Below are 24504 nucleotides of genomic sequence, written 5' to 3'. Positions count from 1 at the left end.
GCTCCAGCATGTGGAATGGTGAGTCCCCATAATCCTCCTGGATGTGCAGAGCCCTCGGCTTAACGTGCCTTCCCCTCCCTGAATATGTGCCTGTGTCCCCAGCCCCACCTGTCCGTGTCAAGTCATAATTCACGGTTAAACATTGTAAGTGAACAAATTCATTTCCCCTTTCATTTTGCTTTGTCCCTATTTGTAGTTCTGTCCCATTCACCATCATAAGCAGGGTCTCCCTAGAGGATTCTGTCTTGTGGTTCAGCCTGTTTTACCGCTGTGCTAGGTTGTAACTTTTAGGGAACTGAGAACTGACCCAATTCCTGTATCCCATGGGGAGGCACCTACCTGGCAGTCCCCATGATGGCCGAGTCAGTGACTGGAAGTAGCCTTCAATCAATTTTAGATTGTGTGACATTTCAGTACAGGAAATCTTTGGGAGACTTCGGGAAGTGGGGTGGGGCAGGGTGTGTGTGAGGAGGAAGCCCCTGGTCTAAGTATTTATTCCTGGTTGTCCCTAGTCCATTTTAGGCATTGTTTTCTGTAGAACAGTTGATTTCTCATAAGCTCAGCTACTCACGCTCCACCTTGCTAGAAGTGAGTGGTCCATTTTCCTCCTTCCTCCCTGCATCCAGTGTTCAGTTAAGTCCCATCATGCTACCTCAGCAGACTTCTCATTCCTCCTACCTCCATGATTTCACTGGTCTTCGCTTCATGATTAATCTTTCTGAAACAGCCCTGGGCTCACATCCCACATGTGTTTTCTCTCACCACACCCAGCCCCCTGTGGCAGGATCTGTGACCTTTGTTAACCTCCAATGGTATCTACCAATAAATATTCTTGACTTGAATTCTCATTTCTCAATGTGAAGTCCTTCAAGTGAAGTGCTTCTCAGGTTATACACAGATTTTTCTCTGGAGTAACTGTAGCACTTTAGAAGTTCTCACAAAATTGGTGAAGTGTAACAATTAGGAATTAACCACCAAAAATTTCAGAAAACTTTAATTTTTTTTTCCATTAGAATTGGCATGGATGAGTCTATGGATGGCTCAATAAATATATTTTTATATACAGCACAGAAATTTTACATTCCATCTTCAAACTGCAGAAATAGATTTTTTTTAAACAAGCCAAAACCAAACCAAATCAAAAATAACAAAACAAACCCTGTCATAGTTTTAATGACTTCATGCAAAAAAGAGAAAGGGCCAGAGGGAATTGCTTGTTCAAGGTTCAATGTTCAATGAGAAGTAAAAAGAGTACATTAAGGAAGCGGTTGCTTAGCACGCTGCTTAAGGTGGGAGCCAGACAGACCCTTAACTGCAGCTTTAAGGCCATACCTAGTTTATACATATGTACAAAGAAGTTTCCATAGAAAACACACGGTCACATTCTCTTTTAGGGAAGGATGAGGAACTTCCTCGAGAGTAATTCGGACCCAATTTCCCAGGTCAGTGAATTCCGGACTGCTACCCTGCAATCTGCTTTGGCTATGTGGCTTGTGGAAACCTCCCCCATCTTGGGTAATCAAGTGCTTGACGGCTCTTGTATGATTTGGGCTTAGACAGTGTAGGCTTCTTACCTCTAATGGACCCCCGTGCCCACACTGACACTGTGATTGGAAGGATGGCACGATGCCCTTCTGTTCTAGGGTTGCAGTGTCTGGGGAGTCAGTGTTGACTTCCAAGGGGCATTTCCTACTTGTGGTAAGGGACTGACTTTTCTTCCTTGTGCATCATGACACATTTCAGTTGGAAGCTAACTTTTGGGGGAGGGAAAAAGGAAATGTAAAGTTACCTGAAGAGACATCTGGAGTTTGTTCTGTCTAAAAACCAAGCCAGTGAACCTTTAGGACAGGTTAGCTCTGTGCAAATACCTAGACGGATGAACTAGAGATGACGAAGGACGAGTTCTTTGGAGGTGACTCCCCCAGGTCCACAGGAAGTCATTTGCTTTGGCAAGGTTTGGGTGAGACTGAAGTGGCACACTGCCCCCGTTGGCAGACGCTAGCCCATCTCAAGTTAGTGAATGCATCTGAAGTCCAGATGAGGAGGGAGAACTTACCAAGTCTGAGCTACACAAGGCAAGTGCAGCATTGCTCCTGAGCATTGAAAGCCCGTCCAATCAGGTTTGGAAGCCTCATGGCTTATTTGAACAGTCACTTTATTTTTTATTAGTGCCATCCTTTGAGTAGCACTGTCAAGTGCTTGCATGGACCCCATCATGGCTGTCATGATGTCGATCCTGCCAATAACCAGATGGCTTCAAAGTGCTTATAGTTTTGTCTTGACCACTTGGTTTTTGAGAGGGATCCACTATTCAGCTCAGGCTGGTCTGGAACTCGCTATGTGTCTCTGGGTTAGATCTCTCTGCCTCAGCCTCAGTGTGCTGGGATTACAGGCATGCACCACCACAACAGGCCGGCTCACCGACTTTGTGACTCACTTTGTCTATTCCAAGCCTATGGCAACTGAAGACCTGTATTTTGTCCAGTTTTTCAAGTGTTTGTTTTTTTGTTTTTTTGAGGCCACTGCTATGCCATCCTTTTGTAAGCAGAACTCAGTTTACTTAAAAAAAAGAAAAGAAAGGAAAAAAGAACAAAAAGAGGACATGCTCTTCACCCCTTTGTTGTTGGGAGTATGCATGTCAGCATACAGTAGGCATCATATGTGTGCCCAGTATGAGAATGAAGCAAGGTAAGTCCCTTTGGAGTCCAGCTCATTTATCTCATTTTAACTTGTTAGTGGTGATAATGTTATCATGGCTCCAGCACTGGGAGATGGAATCGTTATGACATGAAGTTGGATGGGTTTTAAATGGCTGTGCAGTTTACCTCATCCGACACTTTGCTTCATTGATACTCTTCTGGCTAAACTGGCATGCTGGGAGCATGGTGTCTTTTAGTATGAGGTAGAAATGCATCAAACATGAAGAATGTTAATATACCTAATAGCTTCTGCAATGCTCTCCCTCCTCTACTTTCAAGCTAAGACTTGGGGACACTTTTATGAAGGGAGATACTATGAACCACTCCCCCAAAATACCCCTCCTAGGTTTGCCACAGGAAGGAAGGCATGTCCCTGAGGTGAAAAAAAAAATGACCTTTTGCACATTTGCACTTGTGATGGTGTGACACTCTCTGGTTTCTGTCTGTGTTTTCTCCATGCCATTTTTTTTCCTTGTCTGATTCTGTGCCTGGAATAGATCATCTCTAGGTTGGGAAGTGGTTTTTAGATGCAGCTAAGAATGAAAACAACGTGCTGGACTTCTTTTCCTCCAGGTCAGCCTTTCAGCTAGATCAACAACAAAATGATGCCTGGGCCACAAACCCGGCTATTGAGACACCTTCTGTATATTGCTAGGGATGTGGTTCGGTGATAGAGCACTAGCCTTGCGTGCCAAGGGCCATGGGTTCAATCCCCAGCATCACATGGGGAAAACAGAAGGAAGCCCAGGACTTCACTGTCTGCAGCGTGCACTTCATCAGTTCACTGCAGAGTGTTTTCAGTCAGTGGCGACGCTCTTTGTAGAACCATAACTTCCAGGGCCAGAGAGATGGCTCAGTCAAGTAAATTGCTTGCTGCAGAGGCGTGAGGACCTCGGTTTGGATTCCCAGACCCACATAAAAGGTGGGTACAGCAACCTCCCTGCTGTACACCATGTGTATGCACACACACACACACACACACACACACACACACACACACACCACACCACAAAGAAAGCAGCCCGCAATGCTCCCATCTAGCATCAGCTCTTAGCACTTAATGAGATGAACTGACGCCCTTTAAGATGTGACCACTTTGTATGTTTCCAAGACGAAGGAAAAGTGGGTTCTCCCGTGAGAAGTGCAGAAAGTGAGCAGGCTGAGGACACTGGAAGTCAGAAAGGAGACCGAGTCTTCTCGCCTAGTCCTGACAAACTGCCTAAAATGACCTGATCCATACCGCGTCCTTCAGTGTGCCTGACAGGCGAAGACCCACCTCTCCCAACCTGCCTCCCACTTGTTAGCCTTCACCTGGGAAAGCAAGCCATGCTTTCGTGAGCCCTTTCATTTTGCCCCCCATCTTAGCTCGTGCTCAGTCTGCCCAATACTGCTCTGGCCCATCTGTCAGAACTTCACCTGTTTCTTCCGTGACTGCTCAGCCAGACTTCTAACACCCAACAGTCTACTCCCTTCCCTCTGCGGCATCCTCCGTCTCCTGTGCTGCCGACTATTTTGGAACTTGGATCATCGCCTCCTACTCTGCTTTATTTGGATGCTCAGCTTTCAAAGTATTCCACATCCAGACTTAACACAGCACAGGTAAGAAGAGAGAGAGAGAGAGAGAGAGAGAGAGAGAAAGTCATAGAAAACTTGGGAATACTGCTGTTGATAAGGTCATATGTAGTTATAGTCTAATCTTTACTGTGGCACATGATAATATTAGAGAGTTCTCCGGTCTGGATAGGCCGGCTTGCTTTGTTCAGACCAAAACATACAAAGACAATTATGTAATTTTCCTTTGGAGACCCACTGAGTCAGACGCAGCCTTCACTGGGGTCCTCTCTGAGTGATACTGTCCTCACTACACAGAAGGGGTGACTTGGGGCTGGGGGGCTGGGACAGAAGCGAACATGCCCCTGGGTATATCATTGCTACAGTTTGTGCGCCTGCTTTGTCAACACCCTGGCTTTGGGGTGCAGCTGAAGAGCCGAGACTGAGGCTAGGCAGAAGAGGCCTTGAATAGGGAGATAGACTGGACTGCCTGGGGCGTTGTGCACATCCAGTTGTCTACTTGACAATTAGAGCAGGAACAAAGCACCCAGAGACAAGCATCTATTTAGTTCCTGGGGGTTTTGTCATGTGGTGAGGGAGAGGTCACTGTCACATGTTTTCTCTTGTAATTTCATTTCCCCCTTTCAGTCCTAGATCTGGGATGAGGGTAAAGAGCTACTGGACACCCCTTCTTTACTGGAACATTGGTCGGTATTTCCATTCCAGTCGGCTCTTTCTGAAGGACGGTTCCTTTTTACTCAAACACCTGCTTGGGAGAAGTAGCTGGGTAGCTGTCGCACAGAGGATAAACCTGTTAACTGCTTAACAGGTAGGCAAGACCACCGATTGTAAATGGTTGCCATGGACCCAGTCTTTGGCATTTGAGCTCAAATGTCCTCTGCCCCAGGCCCCCTGAGTTGTCCGCGAGATGCTGTCAGCGCCATCTCTGCCTGTTGTCACTGCACCTCCCCCTGAATTATTCACAGCCACGCCACATCTCACCCTGCTCAATTTCAACTTCAGCCGTTAGAGAAGATGATGCTTATCTTTGGCTCCTGCACCTCTCACCGTTCTTCATCTTGAGTGGATTTTAAAGGAATTCTAGACTTTGAAAAGCTTCAGGAAAGGTCTTATGCTAGCCCTTCACTCCAGCCTAGTTCATGTCTCCCTAGCACTAGGACCCCACTCTAAAGGATCATAAATAAGGAATGTTGTCTGTATCCTCCAAACACCACCGAATTTCACCTGACCCCCACCCCTAACCCCTGTTTGCTCCTTTTTGTCTCCAAACTTGAGTAGCCACACAGTGGCCAGATCCCAGCCAAGTCCCCTGTGCATCATCAAGGAGTATTAGTAGATTATTAATGATGAAGATGGGTTAGTGGGTTTATAGGATTTATATTATGACTACACTTTGAGGCAAGGAAGGGTGAACATTGGCTTTGCTCTCTAATCTAGTAAAAGCTGCTGCTCACCACCATTCCAGAGGTAATTAAGATGTTAAATGTCCAGTTACTGGGATGTACTTAGACAAAAAGATTTGTACTTTTGATATGCAGCTATCAGATTCATTTTAGTGCACTATCTCATCTCTATTTTGCTTTTAATAGCAAAAACATTGATTATTTCATTTTGTCAATTTTATGCTCATCAACAATTTGGGAAGTTAGTGTTCCTCTAAGATCATGGAAGGTGAAATAACTTGTTGAAGGTTAAAAGACACATACATGGGCTAGAAAGATAGCTCAGTGGTTGAGCACTGGCTGCTCTTCCAGAGGACCCCAGTTCAGTTCTCAGCACCCACATGGAGCTCACAACTGTAACTCCAGTTCCAGAGGCTTCAACCCCCTCACACAGGCATACATGTAGGTAAAATACCAATGCACATGAAGCATAAATGAATAAATCATTTCTAAAAATCCCACATAGATGGAAGAAGTAAATGGACACCACCCAGTGTAAAAATTCAGTTCCCCATCCTCTGTGGGATCAGGCTTGGATACTCTCTCGTGAGGCCTGGCCGGGGGCTAATTATCTTTTGCTCTCTTCATCATATGCTTGGGGCTCTTCATCTTCTGTGGGTGTTAAAGGAACTCCAGGCTTTGGCGTTCCACTGCTTAGGAAAACCATGGGTTTAGAGAGCTCCCATAGGGTGAAGGGTGGGGCCCCTTCCATTTTTCTGCCCTGCAAGCGCCCCAGCCTCCTCCATTAGATCCCTCATTCACAGGCTTTTCTTCTTAATAGAAACCTACCCTGTTGTCAGTCAGTCTCTCCTTTTCACCAACCGTGCAAGTGCTCTTCTCTGGGGATTTTGACCTACTCGAGGATGTCTTCTCTGTCACTGGGAGGTCAAGCACAGCAGACCAAACCCTTGCCAGGATATATGTTTTCCTTGCACAGACGGAACTCTCATGGTTGAGCCATCAAAGCAAGGCACATTTATTTCTCTCTTGTTATAGACTCTCCTTACTGTTGTCATAGAACTGGAGGAAAATAAGAAGGCTTTTGCTTCAAACTTCTGAAGTAGGAAAGCAGAATCCGCATTCTATTTAAAGAATGTGCTTCCTGACAGCTTGGGTGGAGACATTTTGGTGTGGGTAGAATGGGTAGAAATCAAGTCACCTGTCCACAGACTTGTTGGACACTTATCAATCTAAGAAGCAGCCTGCAAAAGCCCAGCCTCACCTGCCTGGGCAGAGCTAAGGGTGAAGGGTGGCTAGAAAGTGCTGAAGATGTTCCTGAAACAGATATGGATAGCTAGCTTCCAGTGTGATGGTCATTGTTCTGTGTTGGGCTTCCAGATTGTCTGGGAAACGGCTGTGACTCTCAGAGCCCTGAAGAGGATACGCCCTGCTTGTCAGCCTCTTCAGAGGATGCAGCTGCTGTCGGAGTGGTGATAAACCCCCTTTGGTTTCAGCAGGCGGCAATTAAGTAAGTAATCTAATTTTCACAGAAGACAGTTATCAGTGGCAGTGCCATCTTGACTGGGGTGCCTGCCTTCCCTGCTATCTAACATGGCACCTCTCAAGACACCATGTCTTTTTATGATGCTCATAAAGATGTATGTGCTGGTGGACATGAACCAGCCCTCTTGGTGCACTTCTGAAAGGGGTTGCTTTCCTACTTATTGATAGTTTAGGAAAGGAAGTAATTGGGGTGAAATGATAGACTTTTCTCTTTCTCCAAGGTTATTGGAAATCTCTCTCTCTCTCTCTCTCTTTCACACACTCACACACATTCTCCACTAGAGCCAAGAAGGGTTTTACAGGTGCTAGAAAATTCCAGCAGAGGGCAGAATGGAGCATTTTTTTCTGACATCAGTGGGATCCTGCAAACCAACAGGATGAAAAGCAGTTGGTGTCCCCACTTGGCTCCTGGGATAAGTTGCAGCTTTGGAAGTGAGCTGACGTCATCCACTCCTCTGTGCCCCTTTCCAAATGTCACACTATGCATGAACACCACTCTGTACTGGTGAAAACCAGTAAACTCTTCTCCGCACAGACATCTTATTTCCACACACTGAACCATGCATCTTACATCTGTGATTTCAGGGCATAGATTCCTTTGTGCTCAACCTAAAGGGGGGAAATTAAGAAAGCCTTGAGCTGTTCATTGGGTTCACCTAAACTCTTTGGCCTAAATTATCTAGTTCAAATTCCTTCCTTCCTTCCTTCCTTCCTTCCTTCCTTCCTTCCTTCTTTCCTTCCTTCCTTCCTTCCTTCCTTCCTTCCTTCCTTCCTTCCTTCTTCCCACCTCCCTTCCTCATTCCCTCCCTCCCCCTTCCTTGTTCTATCTCTTCCTTTCCCTCATTTTGGTTTTAATTAAAAGAAGAAAAGCAAATTTGCAATTTTTCTGAGGAAGAGAAGCAACAGGAATTGTGAGGGTCAGGACACCTGTGCGTAAATCTACAGGCTTGCACGGAGCTCCGAGAAATCAAAACGATGATCAGCTTTTAGTTGTGCAAAGTTTCTCAGTGTAAGCACAGATTCCATAGCAGGCAGAACCAGAGAGAATTCAGATACTATATCCCACTCTCCCCATGATGCATTCAGAGAGACCAAAGCTTGAACATTTACCCAACACCATTCTGTGTTAACTTCAGGCTTGATTCAGGTATTCTCATTGCTTATAATCTGAAGGACTTCAGTAACATTCCTCAGTATGTCTCAAAGATGTGAGTCTCTTGCTTGTTGGATTTGTCACCTAGGCCAGGAAGATCATAATGGTCCATTCCAACATGGTGACACAGGTGTGTGTGTGTGCTGGGAGCCCAGCTGAGATTGGGCAAATGCTTCATTGGTTTCTCTATCTCAGGGCGATTCCAGATGCTTTCTAAGGAAGCCTTTTTCAAAGTTGCTGGATGGTTTTGTGTGACTGAGAGACATGACTCAGCACTGAATCTGATGCCTCCTGGGGCCTCTTGGTGCCTCCTGGGTTTGCCCACTCACCTAGACTTGAGTTGTTCTAAATATGGTAAGGAGAGGGTTCCTTTGATTATTTTCTATTACAAATATTTGTCACCTAAATACAGAGAATAAAGTGCCACTGGAAATAATCGTGGCCTCTTCTAAGATGCACAGAGCTGCAGTGATGAGATCCCTTCTCTTGTCCTGAGGAGCATGCTCACAGCTGCATACACCAGCATCTTCATCCTGAGCTCTGATTATTCAAGGCCATCTTCACTTTTCGTGCTTTGAACGTGTTTATGGCACGGAAAGACCACCTCAGATGAGAGTCACCCACTCCCACTGCTCAAAATTTCCCATCATCAAAGGTCCTGTGCCCCCTCATCCAGAGCCAAAACGTGTATTGCCTTTTTGGTTTGAATAATCCAAGAGGCCTGTGCCAATTGACCTCAGACCTGGTAGAATGGCGACAGCTCATTTTCATCCTGTTGGCTGCGTAGTGCATTTTCTTTACTCAGATCCCTTGGTCTTTGTCTTGGCTTGCTCTGTTGTAGACCCATGTAGGCCTTAGCCTTGACGCTACAAGGAAGGAAGGAAAACTCCCCAGGCAGAGTGCATGGCAAGGGGCAGGTGGGCATCATCTCTTCATTCTGCTCCTCCAACCCCTCCCTGAGCTCTCTAGCTCGAAGGATACAAACCAAACTCCAGATTGATTGTCAGCAGTCAATCCCATTCTGTCTATAACTCTGACCCAAGGCTGAGACAGTAAAGTGCTAGGACAGAAATGCCACTCCTATGTACTAGCCATGGCATGCAGGACTGCAAGAGCAGTGCCTCACTCCAGGCGTTGTGCCACGTCAGGGTGGGTCTGTGCACATCCAGATCTGTCATTCGAATGGACCCCTTCCAACTGAGCTCATCTCAGTCCCTGTTACTTTTTCCTGGAGTGCCCTGGCTAGTCTGGGATCCTTCGGGCACTTCAGAGTTAGAAGGAAAGAGAAGTATTTGTCTAACTTTCCCACATGTTAAAGCTGTGCAAAGCATCTTTAAAAAAAAAAAAGACTTATAAAAATATAATGGGGTCAGTCCCCCAAACTTCCCATGTTATAATATATGAAATGTCAAAATATAATGAGTGGACTTTCTAAATATCACCATCTCTTCTTTCCTGCAAACAGGATGTGCAGCAGCATTGGCGCCACCGTTTTCACCCTCTCATCTCTTTTAACTTCACCCCTGCCTGGCAATTGGGACCTGTTTCAGCCCTGCTCACCTTCCCATAATGCACCTACTTGCAGTTAAAAAAAAAAATAGACATTTGGAAAAAAGTTCATGGGTTTACACTCAGTCTCTCCCCATATTATTTCTCGAGATTATTACTTTTTTTTTAAACAATAAAAAAGATTGCATATTGGTAATACAATGAGAAGACCATGGCGGCCATTGGGCTGGCATTGAGTTGGGCCAGCATTGAAGCAGAGAAGCAAGAGGAGCAAGCTTGGTGCCCAGTGGGATTTCCTGGATTCTCCATCCTCGGGCTTCTGCGATGGTCCTCCTCTGTAGTCACTTTCTGCTGGTGGTCCACCTTTATCTATCTCCACAACCCATGCCTGTGTCACGTGACCCTCTCAAAGCAGAGGCGGAATGGCTTTTTTTTGGCATGTGTCCATAGGGGTCAGTTTGAAGATAGACATGGCATTTGTAAGGGCGCGATGGGGCCGCATACCACAGCAAGCTGATTTGTGACCATTTCTACTCTGGGAAAATTTGTCCATCACTTTGGGGACTTTAAAAGTTTAAGCAGTTACTAGGCTGATTTAAGGGATGTATCGTTTGCTCTTGTGGGTTTTGCATTAATGTTAAGCATGGTTATATGTCATATATTACACTGCTTTCCTGCTCTGGGGCAGGCAGCACTGACCTCCAAACAGGAAACTTCCCGTTCAACCCAATGGACTTGAATTTTGAAAGCTGTGATTTTCCAACCCCCTCCCCAACCCCCACCCTACCCCCTCATGGTCCTCAGTTGCTGTATTTGAAAAGGCCCTCCCACCTCATGCCCTCAGAGGCTAGGTGGATATTGCCATACCCTGGAAGCAGCCGCCCCTGCGGTTTCTATTGCACTTGATGGAGGGAAATGGGTGTGCGTTCTCCCTCTCCCTCCTCCCCTGGTTCCCAGCCTCTGTGCTCCTCCCACCACCCTCTCCCAAGCCCCCCACCCCACCCCAGAGCCTTCACTTGTTGTGGACGTCCTCTCTTCGGACAATCTTGTAGATGATCCAGTAGAACATGTTGAAGATGAGGAAGGCCATGGGGAAACCAATGCGTGATATCTTGTCGATCTTCTTGGCTCTCTGGATGAAGAGTTTCCGCATCTCCTCCGGGGACTTGGATGGTGCAGGAGGGGGGTTGGTGGTGTTGTTGTTGTTGGCACCCTTGACAGAGATGCCATCCTTGGCCTGCAGACAGGCTGGGCCCATCCCATAGGCAGAGAAGTTGAAACGGCCTTCGCCACCCTCATCATCCTGAAACAGATTCAGCATGGGGCTCTACTTAAAATAAGACAAGGGCTGGGCACCCTCCCTGCAAGGCACTCCCCTGGGGGGCCAGGCCATGCCATCTGATTCTCCCTGTCTCTCAGGCTTTGTGTCCCCAGTTTCTGGAGGCAGTCTGGCTGGCTGGGGAGTTCGGCCTTATAGAGGGGCGCCGCTCACATATTGAAACAGAAGCAAGCCAGGGGATGGGACTAGTCACAGAGTCTGAGGCCAGAGCTCTGTGCCAGGTTGTGTGGGTCTTTGTCATTTACTGACCATGTGACCTCTGACAGGTAACTTCCTTCCTCTTGCCTGAGAATTAGTTCAAGGTTTCTTCTCAAGGCTTTTGACCTTTAGAGGTTCCATTAAGTAGGTGACCCAAGGCTGGCCTGGGTTTTGATTGGAGTTTCAGAGGATGGTTTGGAGACATCCCCTGCTTTGCCTCTGTTGCATCCTTCCCATCTTCCCCACCCCCTGATGGCCTGGGAAGGAGCAGAGAGCTCCTGGCTTTCCTGTGGTACAAGCCAGGGAAGCTGTGGCCTCTTCCTGCCTCTTGTTCCCACACCATCACTTCCAACAGTCTTCTGATTCCCATAAGCTTGTTAAAGGCTCTTTGTCATTTGGCTCCAACTTACCTTTCCAGCCCCAGCCCACATCCCATGTGATCTACATCCCTGCCTGCCAGATTTTTCGGACTTTTCCTTTGTAAAATGCTTGAGGCCCAAGCCTAGTGGTTTAACCCTTTCCCTGTCAGCTCCATCTTGCCCTGGTCAGTCCCCTTCACCTGTGGTTCCACAATGGGACTGAAAGACCAGGGTGTGTGTATGTGTGTGGCATGTATGTGTGCTCACACGTGTGCAAGTATGCATATGTACACATATGTGTGCATATGCAGGTCAGAGGTTGATGCCAAGTATCTTCCTAGTTCTTTGTCTTTTTTTTTAATATTTATTTATTTACTATGTATACAGTATTCTGCCTGCATGTATGCTTGCACACCAGAAGAGGGCACCAGATCTCATTATAGATGGTTGTGAGCCACCATGTGGTTGCTGGGAATTGAACTCAGGACCTATTGGAAGAACAACCAGTGCTCTTACCTCTTAGCCTCTGAGCCATCTCTCCAGCCCCTAGTTCCTTGTCTTTATTTCTTGAGACAAGGTTTCCCAATTGAACCCAGAGCTCACCAGTTCAGCTAGTCTGACTGGCCAGCTTGCTCTAGGTATTCTCCCTTGAGCTGGGATCACAGAAAGGTTATGAAATCTGCTATCACAGAGCAGGTTGATAGGATTTTTGTCCTAACCCTTAAACCACAAGCACGTTAGCGCTGAGCCGCCTCCCCAGGCCAAGGCCAGCTGCAGTTGGGCTAACAGTGTGTGGGTGCCAGCAAGGGTGACCAGCTAACCTTGCCCTCCTGAACACTGAGGGCTTCCAGGAGAGGAATTCTTTCTTTTTTTTTTTTTTTTTTTTTTAATTTTTTTTTTTTTTATTTCTTTATTTTACATATGAGTGCTCTATTTTGCCTATACATCTGCATGACAGAAGAGGGCACCGAATCTCATTATAGATGGTTGTAAGCCACCATGTGGTTGCTGGGAATTGAACTCAGGACCTCCGGAAGAGCAGACAGTGCTCTTAACCTCTGAGCCATCTCTCCAGCCCGAGGAATTCTTTCTTGATTGTTCCCCGAAAGACAGTCCCAACGAGAATAAGAAATGCAGTACAGGATCTGACACTAATCTTTCCATGCCTCTGCCACCATCTGGATGACCTGGACTCTCAGTCTTCTTGCCTCAAACCCTAAATGCTGGGATTATGGATGTGTGCTACCATGCCTGGCTCTACTCGGAACTTTCTAGTAGGCTGCCACTGAGCTCAGGATAATTAATTTTTTTTTTCCAACGCTAAAGAAGGCCTCAGATTCCCTGGAGTGTGTCCACCTGTTCCATCTCTCTTCGTTCCATTCTCTGTGTGGCATTATTCTTTAGTCACCCTGAAACACTTCCTTATGTTTGAGGGTGTCGAGCTTTTCCTCTTAGGTTCTATTCAAAGTTTTTCTCTCACCTCTGCCTCTGCTTCTACCTGAGCTTCAGCCTTCCGCTTACCTGACCTCCCTGAGCTTCCAAAGACAGGCAGTGTTCTCTATGAGTACCCCTGGAGGAAGCTCTGATCTCGCTGGGGTCTAATTTGCTGACCTTCCCTCTCCTATTAGAGCAGAAGCGCTCAACCTGTGGGTTGTGACCCAGGGGGCTGGTGGTGTCAAATGACCCTCTCACAGGGATTGTCTAAGACCATTGGAAAACACGAATCTTTACAACATGGTTCATAACAGTAGGAAAATTGCAGTTACAAAGTAGGAACAAAAATAATTTTATGGTTGGAGGTCACTACAACATGAGGAGCTGCACTAAAGGGTCACAGCATTAGGAAAGCTGAGAACCACCATGTTAGAGAGTAAGCCTTGTGAGAGCAGCCATGGCACAGCCTGTCATCCCAGTGTTCGGAAGCAGAAGCAAGAGGCTCAATAGTGCTAGACACTAGCTACACTGGTGGAGGCCAGCTTGAAGTGTATGAGGACCTATCCCCCAAACCCAGCAACACCCCGACTCACAAAACCCCAAATGAAACAAGCACTGAACATACAGACAGGTGTTCAGGCTTAGGAGAAAGCACCTTTATCCAGTGAGCCATCTCATCAGCCTAGACCTGCCTGATTCTTTTCTAAAGTTTATTTTATTTTACACCTATAAGTATTTTGTCTGTATGGATGTGTGTTCCTGGTGGCAGAGGACAAGACCAAAATGGAGTTTTTGGTGTAGAAGCACAAAAACAAGTAAAATTATTTCTTCAATAAATGAAGTCCTCACCAGTCCCACCCAGCCTTCTTATATTTTTTTTCTTAGACTTTTTTATTTTATTTTATGTGCATAGATATTTTCCCTGCATGCGTGTCTGTGTTCCAAGTGCATTCAGGGCTTTCGGAGGCTAGAAAACTGTCAGGTATCCTGGACTTAAGTTATAGTCAGTTGTGGGCTACCATCATGGGTGCTGAGAATAAAATCTGGGTTCTCTACAAGCGCCCCCAGTGTCTGAGCCAGCCCTTCAGCCCACCCAGGCTCCTTTTATATTTTTCTTCTTTTCATTCCTTTGGTTTGTCTAAGTGGGGTTGCATCGTGCATTTGGCACATGGCTAAGGACTAGGAAGTTTACACTCAATGACTGCATCTGGCCCAGCATTCATGGTGGAAGACAGAGACGTGGGTCATATAATGAGGGCAGACAGGTTTAGAGCAAACACTGCCTGTGGCGTGGAGGGAGGTGGAGGCTTCAGAACAAGGCCAAGGAGTGGAGTGGGGGGAAGCCAACACATTCCAGGACCCAGGACCCAGCAGGTCTTTATAATATCCAAACCTAAACTTGTCCTTACTGCTATGAGGTAGAGAACAGAAGCGGTTGTTTTCCTTTTTGTATGGCCTTCATCACCACACAACACAACACAACACCAGTGCCAACAGCGTTGTAATGCATGACACAGACATGTAAATCGTCTCTAAACATCTGCAGCTCTAACTCAGAACTAAGACATGTGAAACTGAGAGCCACACTCAATGCTCTAAGAGGAAGCCAGGCTAGAGAGACAGCTCAGTAGTTAAGAGCACTGGCTGCTCTTGCAGAGGACCTGGGTTCAGTTCCCTGTACACACATAGTGGCTCACAACTGTCCCTAACTCCAGTTCTAGAGATTCAGTGATCCATTTTGGTCTTGTCCTCTGCCACCAGGAACACACATCCATACAGACAAAATACTTATAGGTGTAAAATAAAATAAACTTTAGAAAAGAATCAGGCAGGTCTAGGCTGATGAGATGGCTCACTGGATAAAGGTGCTTTCTCCTAAGCCTGAACACCTGAGTTTGATCCTCAGGACTCAAATAATAGAAGGAGAACAGATTCTTGCAAGTTGTCCTCTGATCTCCGTATCTCTGTACATGTAGGCATGCATGTGTGCGCGTGAGAGCACGCACACACACAAACACACAAACACACAGTGCTCAAGGCCAGCCTGGGCTACAAGAGGCTGTCTCAAAAAGCAAACAGAAGGAGAAACTCGGAATGAGCCCTTCAGTAAATGAGCAGTGTCTCATGTACATAATAAACCATCTAGAGACCAAAAGGAATTTGTTTGTCTACACATAACACTAATCCCCACTCTATATAACGGGCTCTTGTTGGTATGGGAAAGACCACATCAGCTTACCTGGACATTTTTGGAGAGTTATGCTCTACCTTCCTTATCTGTTACCCACTGGCAGGGAAGAAGGTTTGGGTCCATCTAGCTAGACAGTGGCCCCTTGTATCGTGGAGAAAGGACTGACTGGGAAAGGCTTGCTATTCCTATTCCGACCAGCAGGTGCCAGGAGGTGCACGCTCATCTGCTGGGAGATGCTTGGGGAAGGAGCAGGAAATGGGAACAGAGACTGCGCAATCCACCGAGGGATCTGGGGCTCCTGCTGAGCAGGGGCCCCACAGAGGCTTCCTAATGATCCTTCTAATAAGGCGGGCCAGAGACTTGGAAGGCTGGATGCTTTCTGCCCAGAAAACGAGGCAACATTTGAAAGCATGGAAAAACTGGGGGCTGCTGGGAAGCCTGGCCCAGATTATTGGCCGAGAGAAATCCAGACCAGAGCTAGATCCTCGCCACTCACCACTCCAAAGCCTGCTTAGACATCTTACTCAAGAGACGCTTCCGCAGCTCCGATGTGCGGGTCTCCAGTGTAAGCCACGTGCAAAGGGGAAGTCGTCCATAGTGTGGGCCCGGGTTATCATCGTTGTTTTCTGAAACTTGGGCCAAGTGTTGTGAAGGAGGTCACGTTAATTCAGCTGTGTCCAGGAGGGTGATGAAGTGAGCTGGGACCGTGGCGAGCTGGAGAGTGTGTGCTCTGCCCAAGGGCAGCTCCATTGTGCTGACTGTCTGGAGGCAGCAAGTGTTTCAAGGTGGTTTCCTGTATACTTTTCTTTCTTAGAGCATGTTTCTTTTACGTGTGTGTTCTGAATGCCTGCCTGCATGTATGTATCTATTGTCCCCTGAGATCAGAAGAAGGCATCAGCTCTCTGACTGGAGTTACCAGTGGTTGTGAGCTGACATCTGAATCCTTAGATTCCAAACCTGTCCTCTGCAAGAGCAGCCTGTGCTGTTAACCCCTGAGCCAGCCTCTCCCGCCTACCTCTTCCTCACTCTTTCTTGTCCCTCTCTGTCTCTCTCTCTGTCTATCTGTCCCTCCCTCCCTCCCTTTCTTTTTCTATAGCCAAAGCTAGCCTTGATATCTCCCCTGAAACAATGATTTTATTGAGCTTACTTACAGAGCTGGGTCACTCAGAGGAGCATGGGGACTCCAAAGCAGCCCACTGGCAAGTCTTCACCCAGCCTGGACCATGGCTTCTCCATAGCTGCCTAAGAGGGTCTTTCCCTTCTTCCATTAACCTTTCCCAGCTTTTAACCTTGAACTTTTGACCCCCCTCCATCACCTTTCAGAGGGCTGGGATTACAATGGAGACCATTGCACCTCATTTTATTCTAGATATTCTAGATTTTTTTTTTTTTTAAAAGTAAAGGTCTTAAGGTAGCTCAAGTCTCCCTTGAACTTTGTATAGCAGAGGATGGCTTTGAACTTCTGATTCTCCAACCTCTACCTCCAAGTGCTGGGATTATGGATATGCGCTCAGGTCTGGATTTATGCAGTGTGAGGCAGGGGACTGGTGTGGGGGGAGCTTCATGAATGCTGGGAGAACAGTCTACCAACAGAGCTACTTCCCCAGTCCTATTTTGTTTGTTTGTTTGTTCGCTTTTTTTTGTTTGTTTTTTTGTTTTGTTTTTTTGAGACAGGGTCTTATGCTGTAGCCCAGGCTGGCCTTGAACTCCCAATCTTCCTGCCTCTGCTCACCACCCCCGAGTGCTGGGATTGCAAGTGTGCTCTACAATGCCTACAGATGATTACTACTTCAACGGAGAGGTTTGGTGCCTTCAGACAGAGAGGACCTTGTTCTCTGGACTCCCCACCCCACCCCCAAGGGCATCTTCTGTCTCAGAAGACTGGCGAGTGCTAGACTGCCAAGAGCTAATCGAATCATGTTTAATTAACATACTAACAGGGGCTGTGTGTGTGTAAAATAGTTTTCAGCCTTGACACTGGTGTGGCAGGGACGAAACGCAAAGCTTCCTTGGAACCCCTGACTTTGTCCTCAGCACAGCCTCTCACCAGCTTACAAGCCAGCCTCCTTTGTAGATGATGGAGAAACTGAGCCCAGAGGCAGGCCAGCTGGAAGTCATCTTGCCGAAACCAAGCGGCAGGCCTGCCCCAGGCTGCTATGCGGGTGGACGGAAGCTGGCTATCACCACGGGCCTTTGCGTCTTGGTGTCACGTGACAATCCCTTCCTCACTGCTCTTGTGGTTTATCAGAGGCGCCTCGTAACCCAGCTAGGTCATTACGCACGGGGGGGGGGGGGGGGGGCGGGGGTAAAAGCGAAGCTGTTCAGGATTCGCTCCCTGCCTCAGCTGTTACCCACGGGGACAGTCCGGTGAAGGGGGGAGGGGGGGGGGACGGTCACCGGACCGCTCAGAACGCTTCTGCCCGTCCACCGGCTGCCCTTCCCTGAGCCGCATGCCAGAGGCCTACCTTGTGATGTCGCCGCTTCCTCCTAAATCGAAGCAGCTCCTTGTGTTGGCGAGACACAAAGTTGACGGCGGCGTACTCCAGCAGGGCCGAGAACACGAAGAGCAGGCAGACGGCCATCCAAATGTCGATAGCTTTCACGTAGGACACCTGGAGCGAGGGGGGGAGAACGCACGGGGAGGTGAGAGGAGCTGGAAGACCCCAGAAACAAGCCATTTGTAAGTTTTAACCCGTGCACTGTTTTGAACAGTGCGACGAACTCTTGCATCCGTTCTGCAGATAACATGTCAGTCTTTCCCAAGTGTACACTGCCCTTCTATCAACCACTTAGCAGCTTTGTGCATTACCAGACTGATTGTGGCCAAAGCTCAATTTACTCAATAATGACCCCAAAGTACAAAAACAGTGATGTTGGTAATTTAGGTACGACAGGAAAAGCTACAAAAAGCTTCGCAGAAATGCAAAGTTCTCAATTTAATCCAGAAGGAAAAAAAACAAAAAACAAAAAACAAAACCCTTTGCTGACATTGTTAAGATATACATCAACAACAAATTTTTATTTAAAGAAAAATTTGATCTTATTTTTTATATTACATATGTGGGTGTTTTGCCCATGTTGTATGTCTGTGCACCACATGGATGCAGTTCCTGAAGAAGCCAGAAGATGGGCAAGGTCCCTTAGGACTGGAGTTATAGACAGTTACGAGCTACCTTATAGGTGATGGTCCTGTAGAAAAGCAGCAGGTGCTCCTAACCACTAAGCCATCTCTCCGGCCCAAGAATAAATTTAAGAGATTATTTTTAAATGATATGTCTCTGTGTATATTTGCAAGTGAGTGTAGTATCCGCAGAGGTTAGATGAGGTCATCCGATCCTCTGGAGCTGGAGTTACAGACAGAGTTGTGAGTTGCTCAGAGTGGTGCTGGGAACTAAGCATGGGTCCTCTGCAAGACCAGCAAGCATCCTTAACCACTGAGCACTCTGTCCAACCCCCACAGCAGAACACAGAACTTTTGTCCACAAGGTTATGGTAGGAATGGGAAAAGAATATGACATTTGGTACCATTTGTCATTTTATGCAATTAACAGAGGCAGAGTACAGTGGAGTGTCCCTAGATTGTGACCCCTGAGGATAAGTGGACACTGTTGTATTGAATGAGGATGGGGCATTCCCATCGGACGGGATGTTTGAATGGATGGAGCAGAGGAGGACAAAAGAAGCACATTGAACGTTGGATGCCAGGGAGAAGTGCTCACGAGAGAGGCAGCGGGAGGACCTTCAGTTTGTGGAGTGGAGCATCTTATTCAAGTCTGAGAGGATGTCGGACTAAGCCTTAGCGTGGAGGAAGGCTCTCAGCAAACAGCACTGTCAGGACCGGCGGAAACTGTTCCTGCACAGAGCCGGTGAGTGTGCTGGCAGAAATTGCTACAGTCACATTATCTAGACCTCTGTTGATTAACCCCCAAAGGCTCGTAGCAATCCTGTGGGAATTTATTTAAGAAAAGCAGTTGATGGCTGAGAGATGACTCAGTGGGAAAGAGCACTTGTCACCAAGCGTGATGACCTGAGTTCAAACCCCAGGACCGTTGTGGTGGAAGAAGAGAACAACTCTTTCTAAGTAATTCTCTGACCTGCACATATTTTCTGTTGCTGACATGTGCCCCGTCTCTCGCCCCAGTAAACAAGCAAAAACTTAGTAACAACAACCACTACCAACAACAGAAGCAGCTGGATTTTGGAGAGAAGAGTAAATTCATAGCAGGGAACTTGCTATTCGAGGTGGTGGCTCGTGCCTTTAATCCCAGCATTTGAGAGGCAGAAGGAGGTGGGTCTCCGTGAGTTCGAGGCCAGTCTGGCCTATAGATAGCCAGAGCTACACAGAAAAACCCTGTCTCAAAAAACCAAACCAACCAACTAATCAAACAAATAAACCACAACAACAATTAAAAACAGCGTCACCTAGATTTGAATGGCATACAGTTCATTTTCAGTTGTACAATTTGAAGGCATTTATAACATCCACAGATGGGATAATCATCTTCACAGGCTTTTTATTTTTATTTTTATTTTTTGTGGGGGAGGATGTTTAGAGACAGGGTTTTTCTATGTAGCCTTGTCTGTCCTGGACTTGCTTTGTAGACCAGGCTGGCCTCGAACTCACAGAGATCTGCCTGCCTCTGCCTCTTGAGTGCTGGGATTAAAGGCGTGCACCACCATACCTGGCCATCTTCACAGTTTTAAGTATTTGTTTATGTCTATTTCATGTGTGTTAGTGTTTTACCTGCATGTTATGTAAGTGCCTGGATTCCCTGGAACTGGTCGTGAGCTACTATGTGGGTGCTGGGTACTGAACCCAGGTCCTCTGCAAGAGCAGTCAGTAGTCTTAACCACCAAGTAGCCCCCTCTAGCCTCTGATAGACAATTTTAGGAGACTTTTGTTACCACGAGAAAGAAAGCTTGTATTTTTTTTTTTTTTTTTTTTTTTTTTAAATAGCGATTTGCAATGTAGACAAGGCTATCCTGGAGCTCACAAAGACCCTGCCTCTGCCTCTCTAGTGCTAGGATTAAAGCCCTGAGGTAGCACCACTCCTGTTGAAAGATGGTGTCTTTTACCTACTGATTCTCCACTTCCCCAACCTGGAAGATTAAAAAACTTTCTGCTCCTGTGGCATCTCTGTTCCGAGCGGTCCAGAATTCCATTCTGGAATCATACTACAGCACGTGTACTTCCGTGACTGGCTTCTCCCACTCACAGTATTTTTGAGCGTCGTCTTACCATTCTTTGTCGCTGCAGCAGTGTACTTGTGTTTCGTTTTAAAGAGTTACTTTGTTTTTATTTATGTGTATGTGTGTGCCTTATGTGTGCAGGGCCTGTGGAGGCCGGGAGAGGGCATCAGTTCCCCCCAGAGCTGGAGTTACAGGCCGTTGTGCACTGCCCTTTGTGGGTGCTGCGAACCCAATGCCCATCCTTGGCAAGAGAAGCAAGCGCTTTTAACCACTGAGCCGTCTCTCTGGCCCCAGCAGTTTCTCTTTATGGCTTAGTAGTAATATTTCATTGTACGGGCACACAGCACTGTTTTTCTGTCTGTTATTGGATGGCAGATGTCAATCATTTCTGCCTTTTGGTGGAACGAGGAGTAATTCTGAGAACCACTGGGAAGAGTGGCTGTGGGCGTGCATTTTACTTCCCCTGGGGCTTTGGGTGCCTTGGCTTGCTCTGTTCCTATCCTACCCTGTCCAGACCACTGCAGCCTTGAAAACCAACAGTCAGAAGAGCATGGAAATACCCAGCCATCAGGCAGGCACTGGAGAGGGCAGAGGAGCCAGAGCTGCTTCAAGCTAGTTTCCAGGGCCCTGCCCTCCTCCTTTGACCTTACTAGCTGGCTCCCTTGGAGCTCCTACTTGCAGGCTGCCTTTATTTGACCTGATTTGGAGTAGGCCCAGTGGGAGCAGTTTTCATTTGTATCTTTTTAATCTGGGGGACATTTGTCGAAAACAATGAGTGGCGATTGCTATCAGAGGCACTGAGGCAAAACATCAGGTTAATCAAAAAACTAAAGAGGGTACTGGGGACACGGCTCAGTAGTGGAGCACTTGCCTGGGAAGCTCAAGGGCCTGGGTTCAAGCTTTCAAAGTGTTAAGTGAAAAGTTTGGGAAGGTGAGGAGATGCCACAAGCAGGATAATTTGTGAGTGCCCAGGGACAACCCAGGACTCCTGGACAACCCCAACCCTCCCCAAACAAGCAGGAAGTAAAGGCTCAAGCCAAGCTGTCAACTGCCTGGCTGATATTGAAGATACATGTAGCCTAACGGATGCTCTCAGGGGGAGGTGGGGACATTTATAGGATCTTCACAGCCCATAAGCATCTCTGTCTGGGTTTTCACATGGCCACCAGGCTTGGGGAACCCAGATTTCAGTGGTTGATATAGTGGAGAAGCCAGGGTTCACAGAACTAGCGTAGACAAAGTTAAGAACAAATGTTAACAATAACTGCAAATCCTCAGAGGGTGGAATCGGGGTTCCAAAGATCACAGTGTGTTTTATGTAAAATGTGCAATTTATAAGGTGTGCAACTCCCCCCCAAATCTCCCAAAAAATCCCAAATAACTCTCCCACCGTAACAACATGACCCAGTGACAGGGGTGGGTGGGGGAGAGGTAGGTCAAAGAGGGGGCATCTGAGGAAACCAGATAGCAGTCTTAACAGAGACTTAATTATTTTATTTTTAGTTATGTGTATATGTTATGTCTGTGTATGTCTGGGTATGTGCACAAGAGGCCAGAGATGCTGAATCCCTGGGGTTGGCCAAAAGGTTATGTTGTGGGAGCTGGGAATTGAGCTCAGGTCCTCTGAAAGAGCAGTGAGTGTTCTTAATCCTTAAGCCATTCCTCTACCCCTTTTATTTTTTTAAGATAGAATATCATATCTGGCCTTGAACTTGATGCACAGTTGAAGATGACTTTGAACTGCTGATGTTATTGTCTCTGTCTCCTAAAGGCATGTGTTCTACTACCATGCTGGGTAGATAAAGATGTTAAGGTAATTACCTTAAATATAATATAAATTATATGAATATAATGTACCTTATAATTCCTATAACTGTGTATAGGAAGTTGAGCATGGTGGCACACACCTGTAGTCCCAGAACTAAGGGGGCTGTGGGTGGAGGGTCACCATGTATTTAAGAATAGCCTGAGCTACAGAGTGGACTCTGTCTCAAATAAAACAATAAAAAGACACTAAAGGAAGATTTGAGAGTATTCTCTCGCCAAACAGAACACATTAATACAAAGATGAAACTTACAAGGAAACCAAATTAAAACTCTTGAAAATAGATAATTGAGAAAATAGATAATTTCACTGACAAAGGTGAAGGCAAAGGTGTAGTAGAAAGAATCAGAGAATGAGAAGAATTGGCAGCCTTGAGAATCATGAATCTGAGGGGCAGAATGAAGGAAGAAGAGCAGAGCCACAGAGACACATGGGAAACCTCTAAAGCCACCAACACATGATGATCAGACCCTCAGAAAAGACAAAAAGAGGCAGAATATTTGGTCATCTACCTGCCCTGAGCCTATCATCTATTTATTAATCATCTATCAATTATCTATAAATATATTAATAACCTATCATTTATCTATATATAATTGTTCTTTTAAAACTTCTGCTGGGTACAGAATCCCAGTAATCCCAGCACTTGGAGAGGCAAAGGCAGGCAGATTTCTGTGAGTTTGAGGCCAGTCTGGTCTACAAAGTGAGTTCACAGGACAGCCAAGGTTACACAGAGAAACCCTGTCTCGAAAACAAAACTAAACTAAAAACAAATAAATAAACAAACAGAACCTTTTTTCAACTGTCTATCTATCTATCTATCTATCTATCTATCTATCTATCTATCTATCTATCTATCTATCTCTTTATCTAACTACCATGTGTCTATTTGTTCTAATTTCTTTTTTGTTTTTGTGACAAATGCTCTGCCCAAATGTAAGTAGCAAAAGGATTTATTTGACGGACACCTCCAGGTCACATTTCATTACTGAGGGAAATCAGGGGAGAGATTCAGGTTCTTGAAGCAGAAGCCATGGAAGAATGCTGCTTAATAACCTGCTCTCTGTGCTCTGGATGGCTCTAGGTTATATCGAGTTGACAGTTAATGCTAGCTATGCGTGTATGTATGTATGTATGTATGTATGTATGTATGCATGTATCATCCAGTATATCTACCTTGTCTACATGTATCTTCTATCTATGCTATGTGTCCACTTATGTATCTATTTATGTCTGTATAGATAAACAAAACAAATGTGGCAAAGTACTAACAACTGGATTCTATAGATGAGGCCATGTAGTATGTATTAGATACTCCTTCAGTGTCCCTGTGTTAGAACAGAGGTAATGTGTGGCCCTGAATGGAAACATGGAAACATCACATGAATAAAGTTTTCTTGCTACTTTGCAAACTGTATGCTCCTTTTCTTCCCTTCCGTTTCTTTGAATAAGATGCCACGAACCTAGATATTGCGGCCCAGACAGCAACTTCTGGAAACAAGGCCACATGCAGCATGTATGTGCCTGGTGATACACTCTGTATGCTCCCCGTGTCTCAGGCAAGGATGAGGGGTGATGGAGTCTTATCCATTCTGGGGTTCAGCACTCCCCGCTGGTGCCACTCACCTTGGGTAGGGAGGCTCGGGAGCCAGAGCTCTGGGTGGTCATGGTGAGTACGGTGGTGATGCCCAGTCCCACACGAGCCGGCGCAGCATCCATGTTGATCCAGAAGGAGATCCAGGACAGGATGACAATGAGCAGGCTGGGGATGTACATCTGGATCAAGTAGTAGCCCATCTGCCGCTCCAGGTGGAACCGGGCCTCAATGCAGGTGAATTTACCTGCAGGGAAGACAGCAGAGGAGGCATGGGACATGCTAGGGAGTAGCAGGGATGTTAGGGTCAGCTTGTCTGGAGTCCCAGTCCACTCCCATGCTGTCTGTGTCCATAGGCAAGTGCCTGACCACAGATCTGTGCCTCAGTTCCCTCATTTAGGGTGACTAGGTTACACAGTGGGCCATCCACATCCATGGGTTCTGCATCCATGACTTTAGCCAAGTTCAAGTAGAAATTGTTCAGAAGAAGGTCGTC

General features: G+C 46.5%; 1 protein-coding gene across 2 annotated transcripts in view; it reads right to left on the bottom strand.

Moving 5' to 3' along the window:
• Positions 1-978: 978 nt before the first annotated feature.
• Positions 979-24504, bottom strand: part of Glra1 (glycine receptor alpha 1) — a 97213-nt gene continuing 73687 nt past the window's right edge. Inside the window, exons 7-9 of one of the 2 annotated variants that reach the window (XM_021634604.2) lie at positions 24041-24255; positions 17865-18011; positions 979-11205 (exon numbers count right to left, since the gene is read on the bottom strand). In XM_021634604.2, coding sequence (XP_021490279.1) covers positions 10891-11205; positions 17865-18011; positions 24041-24255 — 677 coding nt within the window. In that variant the 3' untranslated portion in view covers positions 979-10890. The remainder of the gene's footprint in view (positions 11206-17864; positions 18012-24040; positions 24256-24504) is intronic. The other variant, XM_021634605.2, reaches the window with a different exon arrangement.

The sequence above is a fragment of the Meriones unguiculatus genome, chromosome 11 (genome assembly GCF_030254825.1).
Source record: "Meriones unguiculatus strain TT.TT164.6M chromosome 11, Bangor_MerUng_6.1, whole genome shotgun sequence".
In the NCBI taxonomy this organism is placed as follows: domain Eukaryota; kingdom Metazoa; phylum Chordata; class Mammalia; order Rodentia; family Muridae; genus Meriones; species Meriones unguiculatus.
The sequence above is the reverse complement of the archived record's forward strand: the minus strand, read 5'-3'. Positions and strand labels throughout refer to the sequence as shown.